The 18,558-nt window shown below is 26.1% G+C and overlaps 1 protein-coding gene across 1 annotated transcript; it reads right to left on the bottom strand.

Annotated features, from left to right (window-relative positions):
• Positions 1–2,470: 2,470 nt before the first annotated feature.
• LOC8270228 (calmodulin-like protein 3) lies at positions 2,471–3,834 on the bottom strand. The gene has a single exon (XM_002527120.4). The coding sequence runs from the start codon at positions 3,630–3,632 to the stop codon at positions 2,913–2,915; it is 720 nt and encodes a 239-aa protein (XP_002527166.1). The 5' UTR covers positions 3,633–3,834; the 3' UTR covers positions 2,471–2,912.
• Positions 3,835–18,558: the final 14,724 nt, after the last annotated feature.

The raw sequence follows: 18,558 nt of genomic DNA, 5'->3' as shown, positions 1-18,558 counted from the left end.
CCAGTTTTAATTCCAACTCATAATATAAAATAATTTATTTTCATTAATTTTTTATTTTTTAAAAATTGGGTAGAATGAGCTGAAATCAGAACCGATGAACTCATTGTCACAACATCTACTTTTATATATGCTAGGATAGTTATTATATTTATATTTGACATACAAACTAATATCAATATAATATATTTAACATATATTAATTATATAGTTTATGTTATAAATTACAATAATTTAAACAAAAACTGACTAATATACCATCAAACCTCTTATTGTGATAATCTATGTAGTAATAACTTCTATATAATAATAAAAAAAATCAATCACAATTTGTACCAGTTATAAATATAAATAAACTCTCTAATAAGTTATAATTTTTCTAAGTCTTGTTTTATGAAAATATTAATCTATATAGTAATATTTGTATATATAATTTTAAAAAATATATATTATGTTATATTTTGTCTTATTATATAATTGTTTTGTCTCATCAATCTTATTTATATAATATGACAATAATATCAATGCATTTTATTTTTAGTTTCTATTATTTCACCAACATAATTAAGTATTAAATACAAAGAAAACTTTTAATACTTAACATCCATTAAGTTATAACCTTCTCAAATCTCATAGTGATAAAATTTATTTGATCCCATGTATGACTATAAAGAGATTTTACTATAATTATTATATAAGTAAAATAAAATTTAGTTATAGGCATGAATATAAAATTAATTTATAAATAAAATACATATAATTTTTTCAATAAAATAGTTAATTAAAGTATACTCAAAGCGCGAGTATTAAAATAGTTATAATATGATTAGAATTGAATTAGATTAATTACTAATTAATTCTACTAAAATTAAAATATATGAAATTAAATTAATTAATTATAAAATTAGGATAAAATTAAATTAATTATTGATTAATTCTAGTAGTTGTGGATTTTAGGTGAGAGTTGCTATAAAATTTGTGGATTTTTATTGTTTGGGAAGTCAATAAATGGTCAAAGTTTATAAATATTAACAGATATTCGTCACCCTTCAAAATGCATCATTTGTAAAAGTTTTATAAGATGAGAATTTTAAAATTCACTAATAAAGTTTGTAGAATGAATTTTATAATATTATATTAAAATTAATGTTATCAATCAATAGATTTTATATTCAATTTGAATGATGAAAAGAATATTATTAATTGCATTATCTATATATTCTGATCAATTAAATGAGTCCTTTATGGCAAATAAATTTCTTGTCTTTCCATTTTTTTTGACGTTCTTTTTTGTTTTTGTTTTTCTTATAACTTAGTTGCTAAAGACCAAATAACCTATACACTAATAAAAAAATATTAAAAAAATAAAAATTGTATTTAATTAAAATCTATAAAATTCATAGAATATTGTTATAAATTTAAAATTTATATATTTTAAATGAAATAAAAATTTAATTTATAATTTTATATAATCAGATTTATCGAACTGGTTATTGCTAAATTAAATTTTAAAAAAAATATAATTAAGATTGTCAAATGAAAAATACTAAAATTAATTTTTTTTAATTTTTTTCTCGAGTAAAATAATTTTTTAATAGAATTTAATCAAATATAGTGTAATAAAATAAACAACTAATTTAAATTAAATTAATAATAAAATATAAATTTTGTATTTATGTATAAATTTGATATAGCCGTTACTACGATAAGAAATAATTTAGAAATTGCTACAGGTTATGTAGCTGAGTTGAAAGTCCTATTTGACACTAAGAAGACCCTATACAATTGTACCTCATTGTCCCGTTGACTAACACAATAGGAGTTGAAGACTTCTGTTTAATTATATTATAATATTCAAGAAGACTTTCTTTTTCTGTTGCTTCTGCGCCGGAGGTACGAATAAAAAAAAGAATCAGAAATGAGTGTGTTTTAATGGTGGGATTGAGGCCTGAATTGAATGGTATCAGTGACATGTGGTGCACGGAATTCCTATTTGGCTGTCATTTGGCCCACTGGCCGGCCGAGGCCCCTTTCTTCACAATGTGCCTTTCTTGTTTTACGATCCTCGCAATTTTTTTCTATGGATGCCAAATTCTCCTCCTATGTGGCTGCAGATTAGTGTCCATATTATCACAGTTTTCTTTTATCTTGAATTTCTGTTGATATTAAAAGAAATTCTGCTACTGGATTATAATTAATCATTCCTTAATCTGTTTTGTTATATATCAAATATTATTTTATAAATATAAGTGTCTCTTTTCGCTTAATTAAAATTTTAGATTCAAACTTTAATATATAATTGTATCAATTTACCAATTGTAAAACTTTTATCCGGGCTCGCTTTAGATTATTTTTTGAAATAAGAAAGAAAATCATATTGTTCTAGGCTTAGCTTTTCATGCCTCCACTTTCGAAAAATTTCAAATGAGAACTAGAATTAATGTTTTAATTATCTTAAGCTTAATGAACAACATTTAGAATAAGTAAGAATTACTGTTGATATACAATTACATTGAGAAAATCTCCACAGCATATTTAGAGATAAAAAGAGAGGATCATATGCACATTACAGAAAAGTCCAAGCTCTACCAGAAGCCCTAGCGATTGTCCACTAACAATTATATTTACACACGTACATCAAGCTTGCAAGCTAATATTTCCCTAGATAATTAATAAGGTTAGAGAAGAAAGAGACCATCCATCAGTCCTCTTCTTGCCTTTGTAATTGAACTCTCTGTAGTGAGATATTGGTTATAGGGTAGGATAGCAATATATATATATAAGCTTCTATTTCATTCAGGTGTGTATTTAGAGTTAATTTAAGCTTCCAAATTTCTTAATTTTTGTGAATTGTATGTTTAAACAAAAAAGGAAAAAAAAAAAAGAAGAGGAGAGGGAGAGATTAAAGGGTCTTACTAGAAATCTGTGAAAGCATGTGCATGGAGTGTTCTACTCCTCATCATCTTCTTAAACTCATCAAAATTAACCATTCCATCACCATCCATGTCAACTTTTTTAATCATTGCTTTACAATCTTCTACTCTTCTTCCTTCTCTTAGTCCCAAAGAAGACAACACCAGCCCAAGCTCTTCTACAGATATCAACCCATCTTTATCCCTGTCAAATACATCAAAAGCCTCTTGTAAATCTCCTCCTGCTTCTTGATCTTTACCCTCAAAACTCTCTCTTTCTTGATCTGATGATGGCATAGCCATAGACTCGCACAAGAGGCAAAACTCTTCAAAATCTATCAGACCATCTCCATTAGAATCAACCTTCGTCACCATTTCTTCAACTTCTTTTTCTGTCATAATGATTCTTATGTTCTCGAGGGAATCTCTGAGTTCTTGCCTGGTTATGAACCCATCACCGTTCTTGTCAAAAGTAGCAAACACGCTCCTGAGCTCGTCTTTCTTGTTACTGTCATAATTCTCAGAGGAAGCCTTAGCCTTATCTTTCTCTGAATCAAGGGCAGCAGTGGGGACAACTTTTATAGGAGTAGATGATGAAATATTCTTGTTCTTGAAGGAGAAAGATCGAAGCCATGCATACAGTTTCTTGGGAGGCAAATAGAAGTAAACATTGAGGAAGCCAGCCAAGAACAAGAGTAACAATAACAAGATGGCTATCACCATTTTTGTTGTTTCTTGAAAGACAGTATTTAGAAGGACAGAAGGAAGAAAGAGAAGCAAGAAAGGACAAAGATGCAAGTAGTTGCAGTTCGTTGGTTGATGAGAAATAAGTTTAAGTTAAAAAAGAAGAGTTGAAAAATCTGAAGAGCATTGAAGAAGGTTACGCGGTATTCGGTGTGTACCTTTCGATCCCACAAACCGCGTGAACACTGATAGATTTATTAGAAAGAAAAAGAAGAAAAAAGAAAAAGGGAAAAGAGCTTTTGACATGGTTAAGGTGATACTGATATTTCATGCTTTTAGGTGACATTTGTTAATTTCTATTGGGTAAAATCTTAGAGTCATTGTAATGTATATATACTTATAAAAATTAAATATTATTTTAATTTTAATAATTTAACTTGCTAGAGTATCATTATGGTTAGGAGTGAATAAAATTTTGAAAAAACTGAACCGAACCGATTTTTGTTTGGTTCGATTCGGTTATTTTTTTATAAATATGGTTTATTCAATTTTTGCTTTCTTAAAACCCAAAATTATATCAGTTCAGTTTGCTTTTATATAAAAGAATATGAACTAGTTAAAATCACCAATTTTTAAAATTATTTATTAAATTTTTTTTAATATAAAATTTAATTTTTAAAGTAATTTTAGGTTCGGTTCGGTTATTGTGATTTAGATCTTATTTATTTCGATTCCTTTCATATTTGAAAATTCAATTTGGTTTATTTTTAAAATTAGTTTGGTTTATTTAGAATATCTAATTTGATTCAATTTTGAACCGAACCAATCGGATGCTCACCCTTAATTATAGTCCTTTTTAATTATAGACAATCAATCGGGTATTATTTTAATTAATTTATTCATTTTATATGTTCTTATGTTAATATAGGTTGTCAATAAATTCATATATAATGATGTGTCTAAATAAGTACTCGCAAGTGTACGAACCGAATGATAGTTCGGGTGAGCTCACCACGAGGTCGATCTCACAAGGAATTGTAGAGCATATATCATAAAGACCAACTATCACACAAATTACTGAAAGTAAATATAAACACTCTAAGCCGATGTTTTGAGAATGATCTTACTTTAATAAAAGAAATTAAATAACCAGAAAGTAAATATGCAACTAGAATGATTAATATGAACTATATGATAAAATAGTATTTAGTCTAGCTTTTACTTAGTAATCCCCTTAATTCCCTTAAGCCCTAATTTAACAAATGAGATGGTGATGTGCCTTTTCCCTAAGTTACTCAAGCTAATGATGCAATTTATGTTTCTTAACCAACATAGATTAAAGTAAAGATGATGTCTCTAATACTTTTAACCTAAAGATTTTCATAACACATATTACTATTGAATTGATATGATGGTCAATCAATAATAATAGATGAAACTAATGAACATATGAAGGAAAAGAAATCATTCATTAAACTCAAAATATATAAGGTTCAAACATAAGTAAAAAACCAAACTAAACACTTATGAGACTTAGCCTAACATACTCAATCCAACGATCATTGTAATTAAATAGAAAGACTTAAGATTCATAAAACAGAACATTAAAACTCCCTCAAAGTTCAAAAAGTTCAAAGGGCTCTTCAAGGAATGAAGAAGATTGATCCTTTTTCTTCACGTCTTCGAAAAGCTTCTCTGATTCTTCAAAAAGTGATGCCACGCAAGCTAGTAAGATGTCAAAGATTAATTGATTCACTCCAGAATTTTCTGCCGAGAATAGAACCCTTGTCTTCGAGAGATTCAGTAGTCGAAGAAGTCCCTCTTCTAATTCATCTCTACTCCTTGTAGAGATTCCCTTTTTCAGAGTTCTTTCCTCCCCAAACAACTCCTTTAGTTTATCCTTTTATTGTCCTAAACAAACTAAACTACTCAAATGATAATTATCTACTAATTACATAATAATTATTTAAACTTTTCTTTTTGGGCCTTAATGAATTAAGCTAGGCCCAAACTTTTAATAGCCCACATGTCTGATTCTAAGCTAGGCCCAAACTATTAATAGCCCACGTGTCTGATTCTCGAGCCTTTAATAGCCGCAGTCCAATTAACGCCCATTAGTGTGTTTTAAACTCAAATTCTCCTTTTTTGCATTATTTCCTGAATTTAGACAAGAAAAACTAAAGTGAGGTAAAACACATCTTTATACCATATTATATATAGAAACAAATCATTAACGCTCTAAAATATCCTTAAATATCTATATACAATTTAGATCGATCGTATAACTTTTAATAAGTCAAAAATTGTATAGAAAAATTCTATAATTATCAAGTACTATTAGTTAAATTTAAAAATAAAAAGAATTAATACTTAAAAATAATATATCTAATTATCAATAATTAAGTAATATATATAATTACCTAATCTCGTATTAATTATATTAACAAATTGATATTAAAGTAATACCGATATATTTTTAATTCATAAATAATTTCATATATAAAATTATTTACAATTTAGTTTGTAAGAATCTTAATTATTTTAATATATTATAATTATTATTTTCTTTCCTTTTGATTTCTTTAAAGCATATTAAAAGTACTTTCTTGTGATTGATTCTTTCATACTTTTAAATTCCAAAGATATATGTTTTGAAGATGCTAAGTCAGATTATAAGAGGCACTTATAGAATTTGCTCACGTAATTACATACATTAACTATTTAATACGCTTAATTTAAACAATAATAGTTATACGAACTTCATATTAATATAATTAAAATTTGACTCCCCGCTTTTCCAAGTGATTGTATAATCTGAAAATAACAATCACAATTATATAGTTTATAGTTTGATTTTATATATTGAGAATTCGCGCACAATATTTATTAGGATGTGTTTGTTTGGGAAAATGAAAAAGTGATAATATAGACTAGTCTTTCTTTTCCTATTTTATATTTAGTCAATTTTGTGGGTCCAATATATATTAGTTTTATTGTCGTGACACATGAGTGCAATAGGAATAATTATGATAGGAGACAATTTAATGTGATACACCAATTGTTTGTGTGAGAAGAAGAATACAAAATGATGTTATTTGTTGCTTCACATTCCATTTTTGCACCAAAAGTAAAATGCCAACTACTACTCTTTATCACTTTACCGTGGAGGCTCACTTCATTAATGATTGAGTACTACTTCAACTTTGAAAGAAAAGAAAAATACAGAATAATTGATGGTCCTTCCACTTTACCACTTTGCTTGGGCTTGAGCTCCTCCCTTTCTCGCACTTCTTTTCTTTCTTTTTCTTGTCAAAGAAAAGGAGTGAGTACTCGATATCTATACGAATTTTTCTCAATTGTAAAATATTTATAGAATTATAGTTAATTTGGATATGGTCTAAGTCCGTTATTGCAGTACTAATCTCGGAACTGAAAAATCTAACTAAAGTGCAATCTTGGATGCTCGAGGAAAGTTGTCCTTAATAATCATCTCCTGAAATTTGAATTCAGTATTTGAACACCTACATACCAATATTATATATTTTGGCATTTGATAATTGATGGAGATTTTATTATTTAAATTATATATTTTAATTATCTATCAATTTAGTATATAAGTGGAAACATACACTAAACTCAAATAAATTCCTTTTATTAATAGATGAATTGAATGTTATATTAGAGTAAAATAAAATGATGACTAAGTTAGAAAGTCTATTACTTATATAATTGTGTATTGCATTAAAAGAATATTAATAAAATATTATAGGAAAATATGTTAAAATTCAATAACACTAACATAATGTATGTGTAAAGCGAAATTGCACCATCAAAAGTAAGATGGTGAGCAAGACTAAGACAATAAAGTTGACCTTATGCCTTCCATTTCCAAATTATCTCCACCCTACAAAGGGGAATGCTGAACTAGAGATTAATTTCAGAAGAATATTTGTTCTTGGAAAACTATAGTATTATTATGCTTCCTACTTGACTCTTTACCTTCAAAGGCCCTTTCTATTGAAAAGTAAAGCCAATACTTTTCTTTTTTTCTTTTTTCATTTTTCTTTTTCCTTAAAAAAGAAAAAGAAAAGCAAAAGAAATTTATCAACCAAAAAATAAAGGATATAAAATACAACTAGTTTAGTATTTTATTTTTATTTTTATAATATTATATGGAAGTGTTCTATTTTTAAAAAATGCCACTATTTATCACTATTAAGATAAAGTATGAGCATTAATTAATTTAAATGGTCTTTCAAAAGTGTCTTATTTGTTATGAGTCACTGTCTTCCCGAAAGAAAAGAAAAAAGTCAAAAGTTTACATACGTATGTTCCCAATTGATTAGCAACTTATTATTTTAATTCATTCGAGATAATGTAATATTTTCTATTTGTTTTGTTCTTGTAAATGCCTAGGGTTCATTAGATAGTTTATAATGTTTTTAAGGTTGTTGTTGGGTGGTGTAAAAATAAATTTTTTTTTTAAATTAATATATAAATTTTTTAATATCTATAAAATATATTTTTTTAATACTGTCTTTAGAAAAAAGTACTAATTTATCTGTTTTTTCTCAAAAATAATTTTGAAATTTAGAAAATAAAATAAGATTTGAGGTTAGAATGATTTCTCATCCTAAATACCAAATTATCCTTAAATTATATAATATGAGAGTTAGTGTCTTTAGCTTTTAGGATAGGCCGGAATACATTTAGCAATTCCCTAAAGCAGCTGTCTTTATTATAAAGAGAATTCGACATATTTTTTATTTTTTAAATATAAAATAAAGAATAAATTTATCTTTTTATATTTGGAGAGCCAAATTCACTATCTATTCTTATTGTAATTAGTACATTATAAACTTTTATACATTTCATTAATTGATATCTATTATTTTTTATTTTTTTTCTCCAAAGTTAATATTTTCTCTCTCTAAGAAAAATAAAATTTAAAACAATAATACTTATTAAATAAAGTAAAATAAAAAAATAAAAATTATTAAATTCATAATTTTCTTTATTTTTATAAGTATGCTATTTCTTAAATAAAAAATGCTCTTTATACAATTACTTTTATTAATGTTGGACCATAATTAAGTAACCATAGTTACCTTGTGAACAAAGTTAGGACTATTACATGAAGAAGACAAAACAAAATTTGGAAAGTAACATTTAACATTTGCAATTCTGTTGCAAATTAGTGGTTTTATATATATGAAAGTTAAAGTAATTATAAATTTAAGGCCAGTAAAGAAGAAGAAAAGGCAAAGCAGTCCATTTTGTTAAAGTGAAAGTCAGTCATAATATTGTTCAAAAATATCAATTTCTCCAACGAGGAATAACGTATTGAAAAGGGAGACACTAGCAATTTATAAGTTACTGCCGTGGAAGAAACGGCACAGGCACACGCGTTTTTCCAGCATCGGATACTTGGCTTCCGTTGCTTATATTATTAAAACGCCGCACTAAAGTGCTTTTGAGATTCCCTCTCGTCTCATCTTCAAGAAATTGGAATTCTGTATTATTTCATTGAATAAGGTGTTTATTTGCGAGTGGTTTAACTGGTTATTATTATTTTAATTATTAATATCTTTTAAAATTAAAAATTAAATTAAATTTTTTATTTAATAATCTAAAATAATTTAGTGTGTTAGATAAAGTTAAATTTAAAAATATTATTTCAGAATTTTTAGTACTTATAAATTTAAAAATTTAAATTTAAAATTCTTATTAAACTAAAAGAATTTCTTAATATATAACTAAGAAAAATTGTATTATATTTTTGGAAAACTATATATATATATATATATATATATATATATATATATATGTATAATTTTGATTAAGAATGATTAAATAATAAAAAAATTAATAAATCATAAACAATAGAAATTTCTATATTTTAATATAGTTTGCTGCATGAATGGAAGTTTATTTATTTATAATATTTTTGTTATAAAGTAGGCAGCTATTTCAGAAAGGTTTATATTTTATTTAAAATTTTCAAGATGAAAGAATATTAAGAAAAATAATGTTAATGTAGATGCCTAATTAATATATTGTGATAAAATCATATCTTAATAATCAAAATAGGATGAGCAGATTTATAATTCCATGCATGAACTCATTTTCAACATTTTCTTTTGTTGGAAGTGATGAAAAGAAATATTCTTTGGCCAACCAAAAAGAATATTTATGTTCTTTAAGATATGTTTTTGTAATTTATAGTAAATTTTAATATTTTATGTTTTTGTTTAAGAAATTTATAAAATTGTATCGAATTTTATGAAACAATCTATATAAATTTATCTAAATTTTATAATTTTTTATTTAATGAATACATAACAAAAATTAAAAATCATTATAAAACTATCTATACTTTTATTTAATTAAATTTTTCCAGAAGACCCAAAAGATAACATGTGGGACAAAAGATTTAAAAGATAATCAGTAATAATCTTTTATATTTTATTTATTTGCAGAGAAGGAATTATGATATTGGGTGGAAGGATAGGCTTCGGTCTGAGTAATTTCCATAACCTTACAAATCCAGTTATTGTTGGAGACACTCTTCAGGTCCACTGTAGAATTCCAAGAAAAATGGGCCACCAGCCCAAAAATGGGCAGCCGGGCAGGAATGTAGTTAAACAAGCCTGACCAAAAAATAAAAAATAAAAAGGGTTATTTACACAAATTTAAAAAAACGTTTTACAAAAATACGCTTTCTCTCTCTGATGCCTGCATTTCTTGCATGCTATTTGACATTCAATAACAACACACTTATTAGAAAATGGTTATTTTTATTTTTATTTTAGAACCTATATTTTTATATGAATTTAATTTTTTATTTTATTTTTCTATAAATATGTATTTCATATCAACTAATTAATTAATATGGATGACTTTTTCAATAAATTATTATAAATTCAAATGTAACGACCACGACACTCTAAAAATCTTATCATTTTTAAGTTAAAATTTGAAATATGTCCTATTCACTTTATACTATATAACTTATGCTGGACATTTCTTGATCTAATGTGAGAGTAAATATTAACTTGCTTATCTATTCTTCCTTGTTTAGATCAATATAAACATTTCCCTTTATGTGATTTTATGAACGTTGCTAAATTTTAAAGTTTTTATTTAATTATAAATTTAAAATTTTTATAAAATTAATAAAATTTGTACCTTTAAAATACACAAGCTCACAAAAATTCCTCTAAAGCTAATCTTTTCTTTCTCGCAAAAAATATGATAATACTATCGATTTTCAGTTTATGAAGAAATATAAAAAAAAGATTAATATATGACTATAGGACACACATATCTTTTTTTTTATATTATTTGCTTAATTATTCATATATTAATTTTATTACAACATGCATCTTTCTATTGCAGAGCGATCATTTACTTTATAGAAAGCCAAAGCAATTATTTTCACTATATGCAAGCATTTATGCTTTATTTATATTAATATAATATTTTTTTGCAACGCCAGAATAGAAATTATTATTGTTTTTGAAGATGATGAGAATTATTAATGTGAAATTGCAACTCAATTTCTAATATTTTATATTGTCTTCAATATGTAAATAACAGTTTAAGTAAAGAAATAAAAGACACTTCTTCATTTATCTGAAATTCAACCAAACATCAACAAAATCATTTAATTACATAAAGACTTAAAATAAATAAAAAGGTGTAAAATTTGACATAGAAATTCATAACGAAACTGTAAATATAGTCTAAAAATTAGAAGACTATATATATATAAACCAAAATAATTGCTTACAAAAGTTTTAAAAAAGTTCAAACGTTTTATAAAAAAAATAAAATTCAATAAATTTTTAAGAAAATCAAAATGATAATATTTTTTTTCTTTTATATAATAAGAGAACTGCAAAGAGAGATATCAAAAAAAGAAATAAAATAAAAAAGAGATTGAAAAAACCACAAAAGAAAATAAACTGAAGACAATTATTCATAAATTTGAAAATCAACCAAACATCAATCAAACATTAACCAAACATCAATAAAATTATTCAAAGTAACTAGTTATATAACACAAAAAATATTTAATTTGATTTTTTCCTAATGTTTCTACAATGTATTTTTTTGGATCAATTTCTTTTCTTTTCTATAAAAAAATTTTGATCAACTTTTCAATGCAACCTATTACTATTTTTTCAATTTTATTATGTATATGTATTAAAGAAAAAAGAAGTAGATTATTTAGAAAGACCTTTAAAAAATACACATAAACTAAAATCAACCAAAAATAACAAAATCAACCAGTTATATGAATATTAAATAAATAAAAAATAAATAGAAAATTAACTAAATATCAATAAAACATAAACTATAGACGTCTAACATCAACCAAACATCAACTAAACATTAATAGAAAATCATTCAACTAAAATAATACTCTGAATTTTTAATTCTATTTGATGATAATTTTTCAGAGATATTTTAGTAATTTAATATTTAGTTATTAAGAATTTATTTGGAATTGACAAATATTTTAAATATTTTCATTTGGTTAATTATATTAATTATTTATTTTATGAATATAATTTATTATAATTACTTTATATTATTCTTATTTTTATTTTAATATAATATAAATAACATGGCTGAAGCAAAGGAAAAAAAATAATCAATATCAATAATGTGAATTCCAATATTACAAGTCAAAGCTCTGTTTGCAAACCAACGAGCAAAGCCATTAGCTTCACAATTACATACATACACCTCACTCTCCAATCCCTACAAAGAGCTTTATGAATGCTTCACATTAGTTGATTATAAGTATATGAAAGATCATAGTTTTATGAATGCTTCTCATGAGTTGATTATAAATACATGTAAGATCATATGGTCTCCTACAATAGCAGTACATTGTTAAATTTTACATGCACTATTTAACAAATTATGTGAGATCATTACGTCTGCTTTTTTTAGCTTTATTGTGGCGTCAACAAATAATTAATTAAAATTACAATCTCACTAAAGAAAAACATAAGCAAAAAGAGCATCTAAAGGCCAAAGCTATCAGTGATCATTACTAAACAATCTTAATGCTACTCTATATGTTAAAATACACAAAAAAAAACCATTTCTGATACATACAATACAATCGCAATTACTTGAAAATACAGTCTCTTCAATTCAACCTATAACTAACAATATTCCTTTTCCCATTGACTAAAAGGATAAAATCCTTTGCATCTCATGAATCTATGTTCCTTCGTCATCATCAAAATTATAATCAGAATCAAAAACATAAATTCCAGCTAATTTCCTCTTCAAAACGACTTCAGAGATAATAGGAATCTCACCTTCATCCTCTTCATAGTACGTCTCTATTCTCTTCTTTTAACTTTGCAATCATTTATTATCTTACATTTTAGACTTCAAAAAAGAAGTTAAAAACTTCAATAAAACAAAATAAAACCCTCCAAGCCAAGGTTTTATCATAGCTAAATAGAACCCGAAAAATATAGGAAGCTTTAAGCTATATTTTCTTAATTATCGTTACCCATTTGAAACTCAAGGCAGTGGCGGCGGCGGCAGAGAAGACTTGACCCATAACTTCTCTTGAGAAACCTTCTCAACTATCTGACCCATTTGAGCAGCTGTTAGTATAACATCTTCAACATTTTCTCAGTTGCCCAAAAGTAATTTAGACTATTACAAAAATTACATTTTTGCCTCTGATGTGTGCTAACTGTGTTAGCTACAATCTAAGGCAGTGTACCTATCAATGCAGTCTAGCACTAATGGCGAGTATCAAGGTCGTATTCCTCGGAAAAGTGAAAGCCCAGAGTTACTCCTTTGTTCTTTGTTATATTAACCTAAATGAGTGATGAATAATTTCTAAACTAACTAATAGCTACAAGCTAAGTTTTAAGGGAGATGCAAGAGTAATTGATAACTAAAATAACCAAGACAATAAAGCAAACCCAAAGGGAACCTAAACTAGTTGGCAATCAAACAAAAGATAAAGGATTGGTGAGTCTAATTATGCTACCCGTGGACGAATTCTTAACCGAATTCGGTTTCTCTCTCGAGATAACCGAATTCCTAAACCTAATAACCTAAAGTTGCAATCTCTTCCCAACGATTGATTCTTAAATTAGCATTAAGCTTTAATCCGCCTCTATTAAGCTTTGTTAATTCTTAATCCAGGTAGTTAATTATCCTTATCTCTAAGCGATTATTAACCAGTTCTTGCTATTCAAAATTCCAATTGCCAAATGGACTTCTCAATCACACAAAGCAATCTAAACACACAATTCACAATGTCTCATGAATAATATATTATCTTATTAATACTGAAAGCAAGAAGAACCAACAATATAATATTAAGCCAACATAGTAAAGAAATCCCAATGGATTTAATCAATCTAGCTAATCATGTTCATTATCAAAATACACAAGAATTCAATTACAACAATGAGTAAAGGTAGAGAAAACTCGATTACACCCTTAGATGAGAGTAAACAACCTCAATTCCTCTTGCTCGAATTGAATCGGTTCTTGTTCCCCTTGCTCGATTTGAAAACCAATCAACGAACCTCGCCCAATCTTCAGTCCTTGAAGGGAATCCGATTGAAACCTTGATCCAAGTCTCCTTTTCCTTTGGTTTCATCTCAGTAAACCCTTAGGGAGAGAAAAGTTAGGGTTTGGGACGTTCTCCCCCGCTCTCTCTCTTTTTTTTCCTCTCTTCTTTCTTTTAACTAATTCCCCCTGTCGCCATGTTGGTGGTTGTGTTCCCAACACGGGCTGGTGTTGATGCCCGTGTTACTCTCTGTGGTCGTGCTCCCTAAAACTTATGTTTCTTTGATGTTTGATGCACTAACATGGTCGTGTTGGTGAACGTGTTGGGAACACGGCTAGTGTTGAAACCAACACGGCCATGTTCAGCTTCCTCTTATTCGTACTTAGCTTGTTTCGGTAGCTTCGGTGTCCAATTATGCTCAAATTCCTTCCTTTATCATCCTTTGACTTCTTTTAGACCTAATGCACACAAACAGACGCATAGGGTGAGTGTTGGGACCAATTCACATCCAAATGTCCATAAAATTAATCTTAAAAACCCCATTTAGATGTGTGTATTTTACGCACATCAGCCTCTACTCGTCTTTTTCTCTCCAATCAGCTCTCTTTCTCACTGTTGCGCCATCTCCTTTTTGTTCTTCTTTTTCTGGTTGCAATTCAATGCGTAACTCTTGCCATAGCATCTCAACAACGTCGCAAGCTCTCCTTCACCACCAGTCTCACTGGATCGACTCGCATCGGTGAAGCAAAGAGAAGAAGTCAGTGGTAAAATTTATATATAAAAAATAAATTCACATGTTAAAAAAATTAGTATAACAAAAATAAAATATAAATTTTAATAAATTAAATTAATATAGTACTCCAATAGCATTTCTTAAAAATAGTAATTTTAAGTTTGAGTTCTAAAGTACAGAGCACACTTTCCATGTTGGGTCTTATTGAGCTAATAACTTTTCTATTACAATCTTCAATCATATAATAATTATTATTAGGATATGCTTTTCAATTTAACTCGAGGTCACTATGCATATTGAATGGAAAGAAAGGGTAACCAAATTTTCTTTATTCAATTATTAAAAAAGTACACATCACTCGATAATATAGCTTATATTATTAAAATTTTGATTTTACTTCTTTTTTCTCAAAGATGAGATAATTTCTATCATTTAAAGATAGCTATTGATAAATATATTTTATTCAAAATAAAATCAATTCTTGATTGATATGGACAATTCTCCATATTGCAACACGTCATATTAATTGTACTTTTCAGTTCAGACCCACAAAGCATATCAATTGTTCAAACCCATAAAATGATTCACTTCCTTCTGCAGAATTTTATTCTATTTTTCATTATTATTTAAATGCATATATTTTTTATTTAATAATTTAAGAATTTTAGTTTTTTTATAATTATAGCATAACTCAGCTGAATATATATATATATATATATATATATATATATATATACGGTACAATTCTAAAAGGGGCAGAAATAAGTAAAATGATAAAATAATAAAGAAAAATACCATATTCATAGGTGGAATTTAAAAGTAATTAAATAAATAAAAGGAAGTGATGGATGGATCATAATTGAGGACTGGGCCCATTTCAAGTAAATGAGACAGTTACTGTTACAAAAGGGGCCCATCTGGACTGTTGATTATAGTTCCCTTCGGAAAGATCGAACGGCCCATATCCAATTCTTGAAGCATTAGTTATGTTGTGTTGTTTTTTAGTCGTAGAGTAGGGACTGGGAGTTTTGCTGGAGTGAACAGGCTGTTAAAATGACCCACAAACGGATAAAGACAACCTTACCTTTCTTTGTCAACACCGTCCCGTTCCCAACGTACCATTACTCTCATTGGCTTGGCAGCTCATCACATGCCCTCCTTTTCTTTTCTTTTTTTCTTTTTGTAATTTATGCCCTTTAGGATGGTCCCATACTCCCATCTAATTATTGTTATTATGTCTCATTTAAAACCTCATTTATTCCTCTCTTATAAGAAGAAGATAAGATTTTGTCCCAACCCAAATTGCAGAAATTTATATAATTTGTAAAGATTGTTCTATGCAGTTTTTCTTTTACTAGGTAAATTCATATTTATACATTTATTTTTTTTTTATTTTAGTGATCTTAATACTTAAATTATTTGATGATAAGTTGGTAGACTATTTTTATAATATTTAAATATTTTATTGCATGTAATTATTTAAATATAAAATATCTAAAAATTTATTAGATTATAAGAATTTAGAATTGTTTGAAAATGAGTTTAGCATTAAAGTTTAAAAATATCAAAACATCATTTTTTAACACCCAATACCGATCTCAAACAATCTCTAGAAAAATCACAGAAATAGAGTTAAAATTTTTATATGATTAAATTAGAAATAAAACTGTTAAATAACTAAAATTTAAATATTTAAATAATATAAGTTTGTATATTTAATATATTATTATATATTGGCTCACAATTGATTTGTCATTCGAAGATGCAGAACTACTGTTTTTGTTGTATTATTTTTTTCCAATTGGATGTAAGTTCACCCCACAAAAAAGATGATGGGATTTCTTCTACTTTTTATTGTATGCTTAAATAGTAATTTAACAATCCAACATTTTATTTTTTTCCTTATCTTTTCATATTTTATTAATTTTTCACCTTTATTTCTTCTGTCACATTAAATATTAAAGTGTCCACAACAAGATTTCTAATATAAATCGAGATGCTAAAAATTATACAAAAAAAAAAAAAAGAAATTAAAAATCACATTGTGTATGAATATAAACTGAATTTGGCATAGTCATGAGTTGTTTGTAACAGTTTTAAACATTCAAAAATATAAATAAATAAAACAATAGGAAAACTCTTTCTTTATAAAATGATATTAAAATGAAAAAAATAGGTTTTTAAAGGAGAATTTAATGAATTTTAATGATTAAAAACTTAAATTAAGTATATCAATATCATTTAAGTAAAAAAAGAAAGAAGATTTGGTACAATTATAAATTATTAGGGTGCAAAAGTCACAACCCAAGTTTATTGGAGTCAACCATCAATTACACATTCTTCCCTCCTTGAAATGCTAATAACTACCTTTTCTTGGTATAGAAGACTTGAAGAATTGAGAATGAGTGTTCTACTATAAAAACTCATATTTTAACATCATATTATTATTAAATTATTAAATCGAGTCTAAAAGGAAATTACACAAAAGAAAAACTTATTTAGCAATAATTCCAGACATGAAGAAAGGGGCACCAAAAATAATTAAATGTGGCAAGAAGATAATATATCCAAACTGTTTATTCCAACAACTGAAAAAAAAAAAAAAGAAGAAGAAGAAGAATGGTCTTGAAGTAAAAAATTCATCACTAAACTACCATATCAAAATTTAAAATAACTAATAATTTATTAAAATAATTATCTATTTTAAATAAATTAACTTATTACCTGTAAAATAAATTACTGTTATCATTTAATATTATTATTTTAATTTTTTTTATAATTGTTACTTTTTAGTTTACTAATGAGTAAAAAAATCTTTCTCCACATTATTTACTTCTCCTTTCTTTTTTCTTATTCATTAATATTATTTGGATAATGCCAACCTATATATAATTTTACGATATTATATTTCAATCCTTAATTTTTTATTTTTTTATTTTTTATATGAATTATGAGTTGAATATTCAAAAAGAATTGATTAAAATGTAACAAATTATTTTTTAATATAAAAATATTTATCATATTAGTATTTCTTATTTATTTTTTTAGTTCATAATTTACAAAAAATATAAAATAAGAATAATAATTATATTTGCATCTATTATGTCATTAATATATTTGTTCGTCCGTGAATAATTTTTTATTCTTTCAACTCTTCAATGTTATATATTTATTAGTTACAAGTACTAATATTTTGCAATATCGTTATTCGCTGTAGCAGTCCAATAATAGGCATGTTATTATTATATTAGTGTTTATTGATCTCAATCTATAATATTTTCTTTATAATTAAAAATAAAAAATATCATTTTATGATGAATTAAAAAATTTTATAATTAAAATAGTAGTAACAACGATGCATCAATATATAGATAACAGATAACGGTAAAAAGAACTGTTAAATCAATGACCCTAAATGATGCATTTGACCAAAACATTAGACATATAAGTAACATTTAATACACCATTCAATTATTAGTCTTTTTCTTAAGAGTGTTAATTTACTCGCATAAAAATTTAAACTAAATTCCTTAATTTTAAAGAATTATCGTAAATTTATCTTTCTTTTGTGACCAATACATATTTTGTTGTCTTTACAGTGTTTCTTTTATCACAACACAAGTTCATTACATTAAAACTTGATCATTATTAGATAAACATTCTTTTAC

This window comes from Ricinus communis, chromosome 3, assembly GCF_019578655.1.
Source record: "Ricinus communis isolate WT05 ecotype wild-type chromosome 3, ASM1957865v1, whole genome shotgun sequence".
Taxonomy (NCBI): Eukaryota; Viridiplantae; Streptophyta; class Magnoliopsida; order Malpighiales; family Euphorbiaceae; genus Ricinus; species Ricinus communis.
This window is presented reverse-complemented; position numbering and strand designations above follow the sequence as displayed.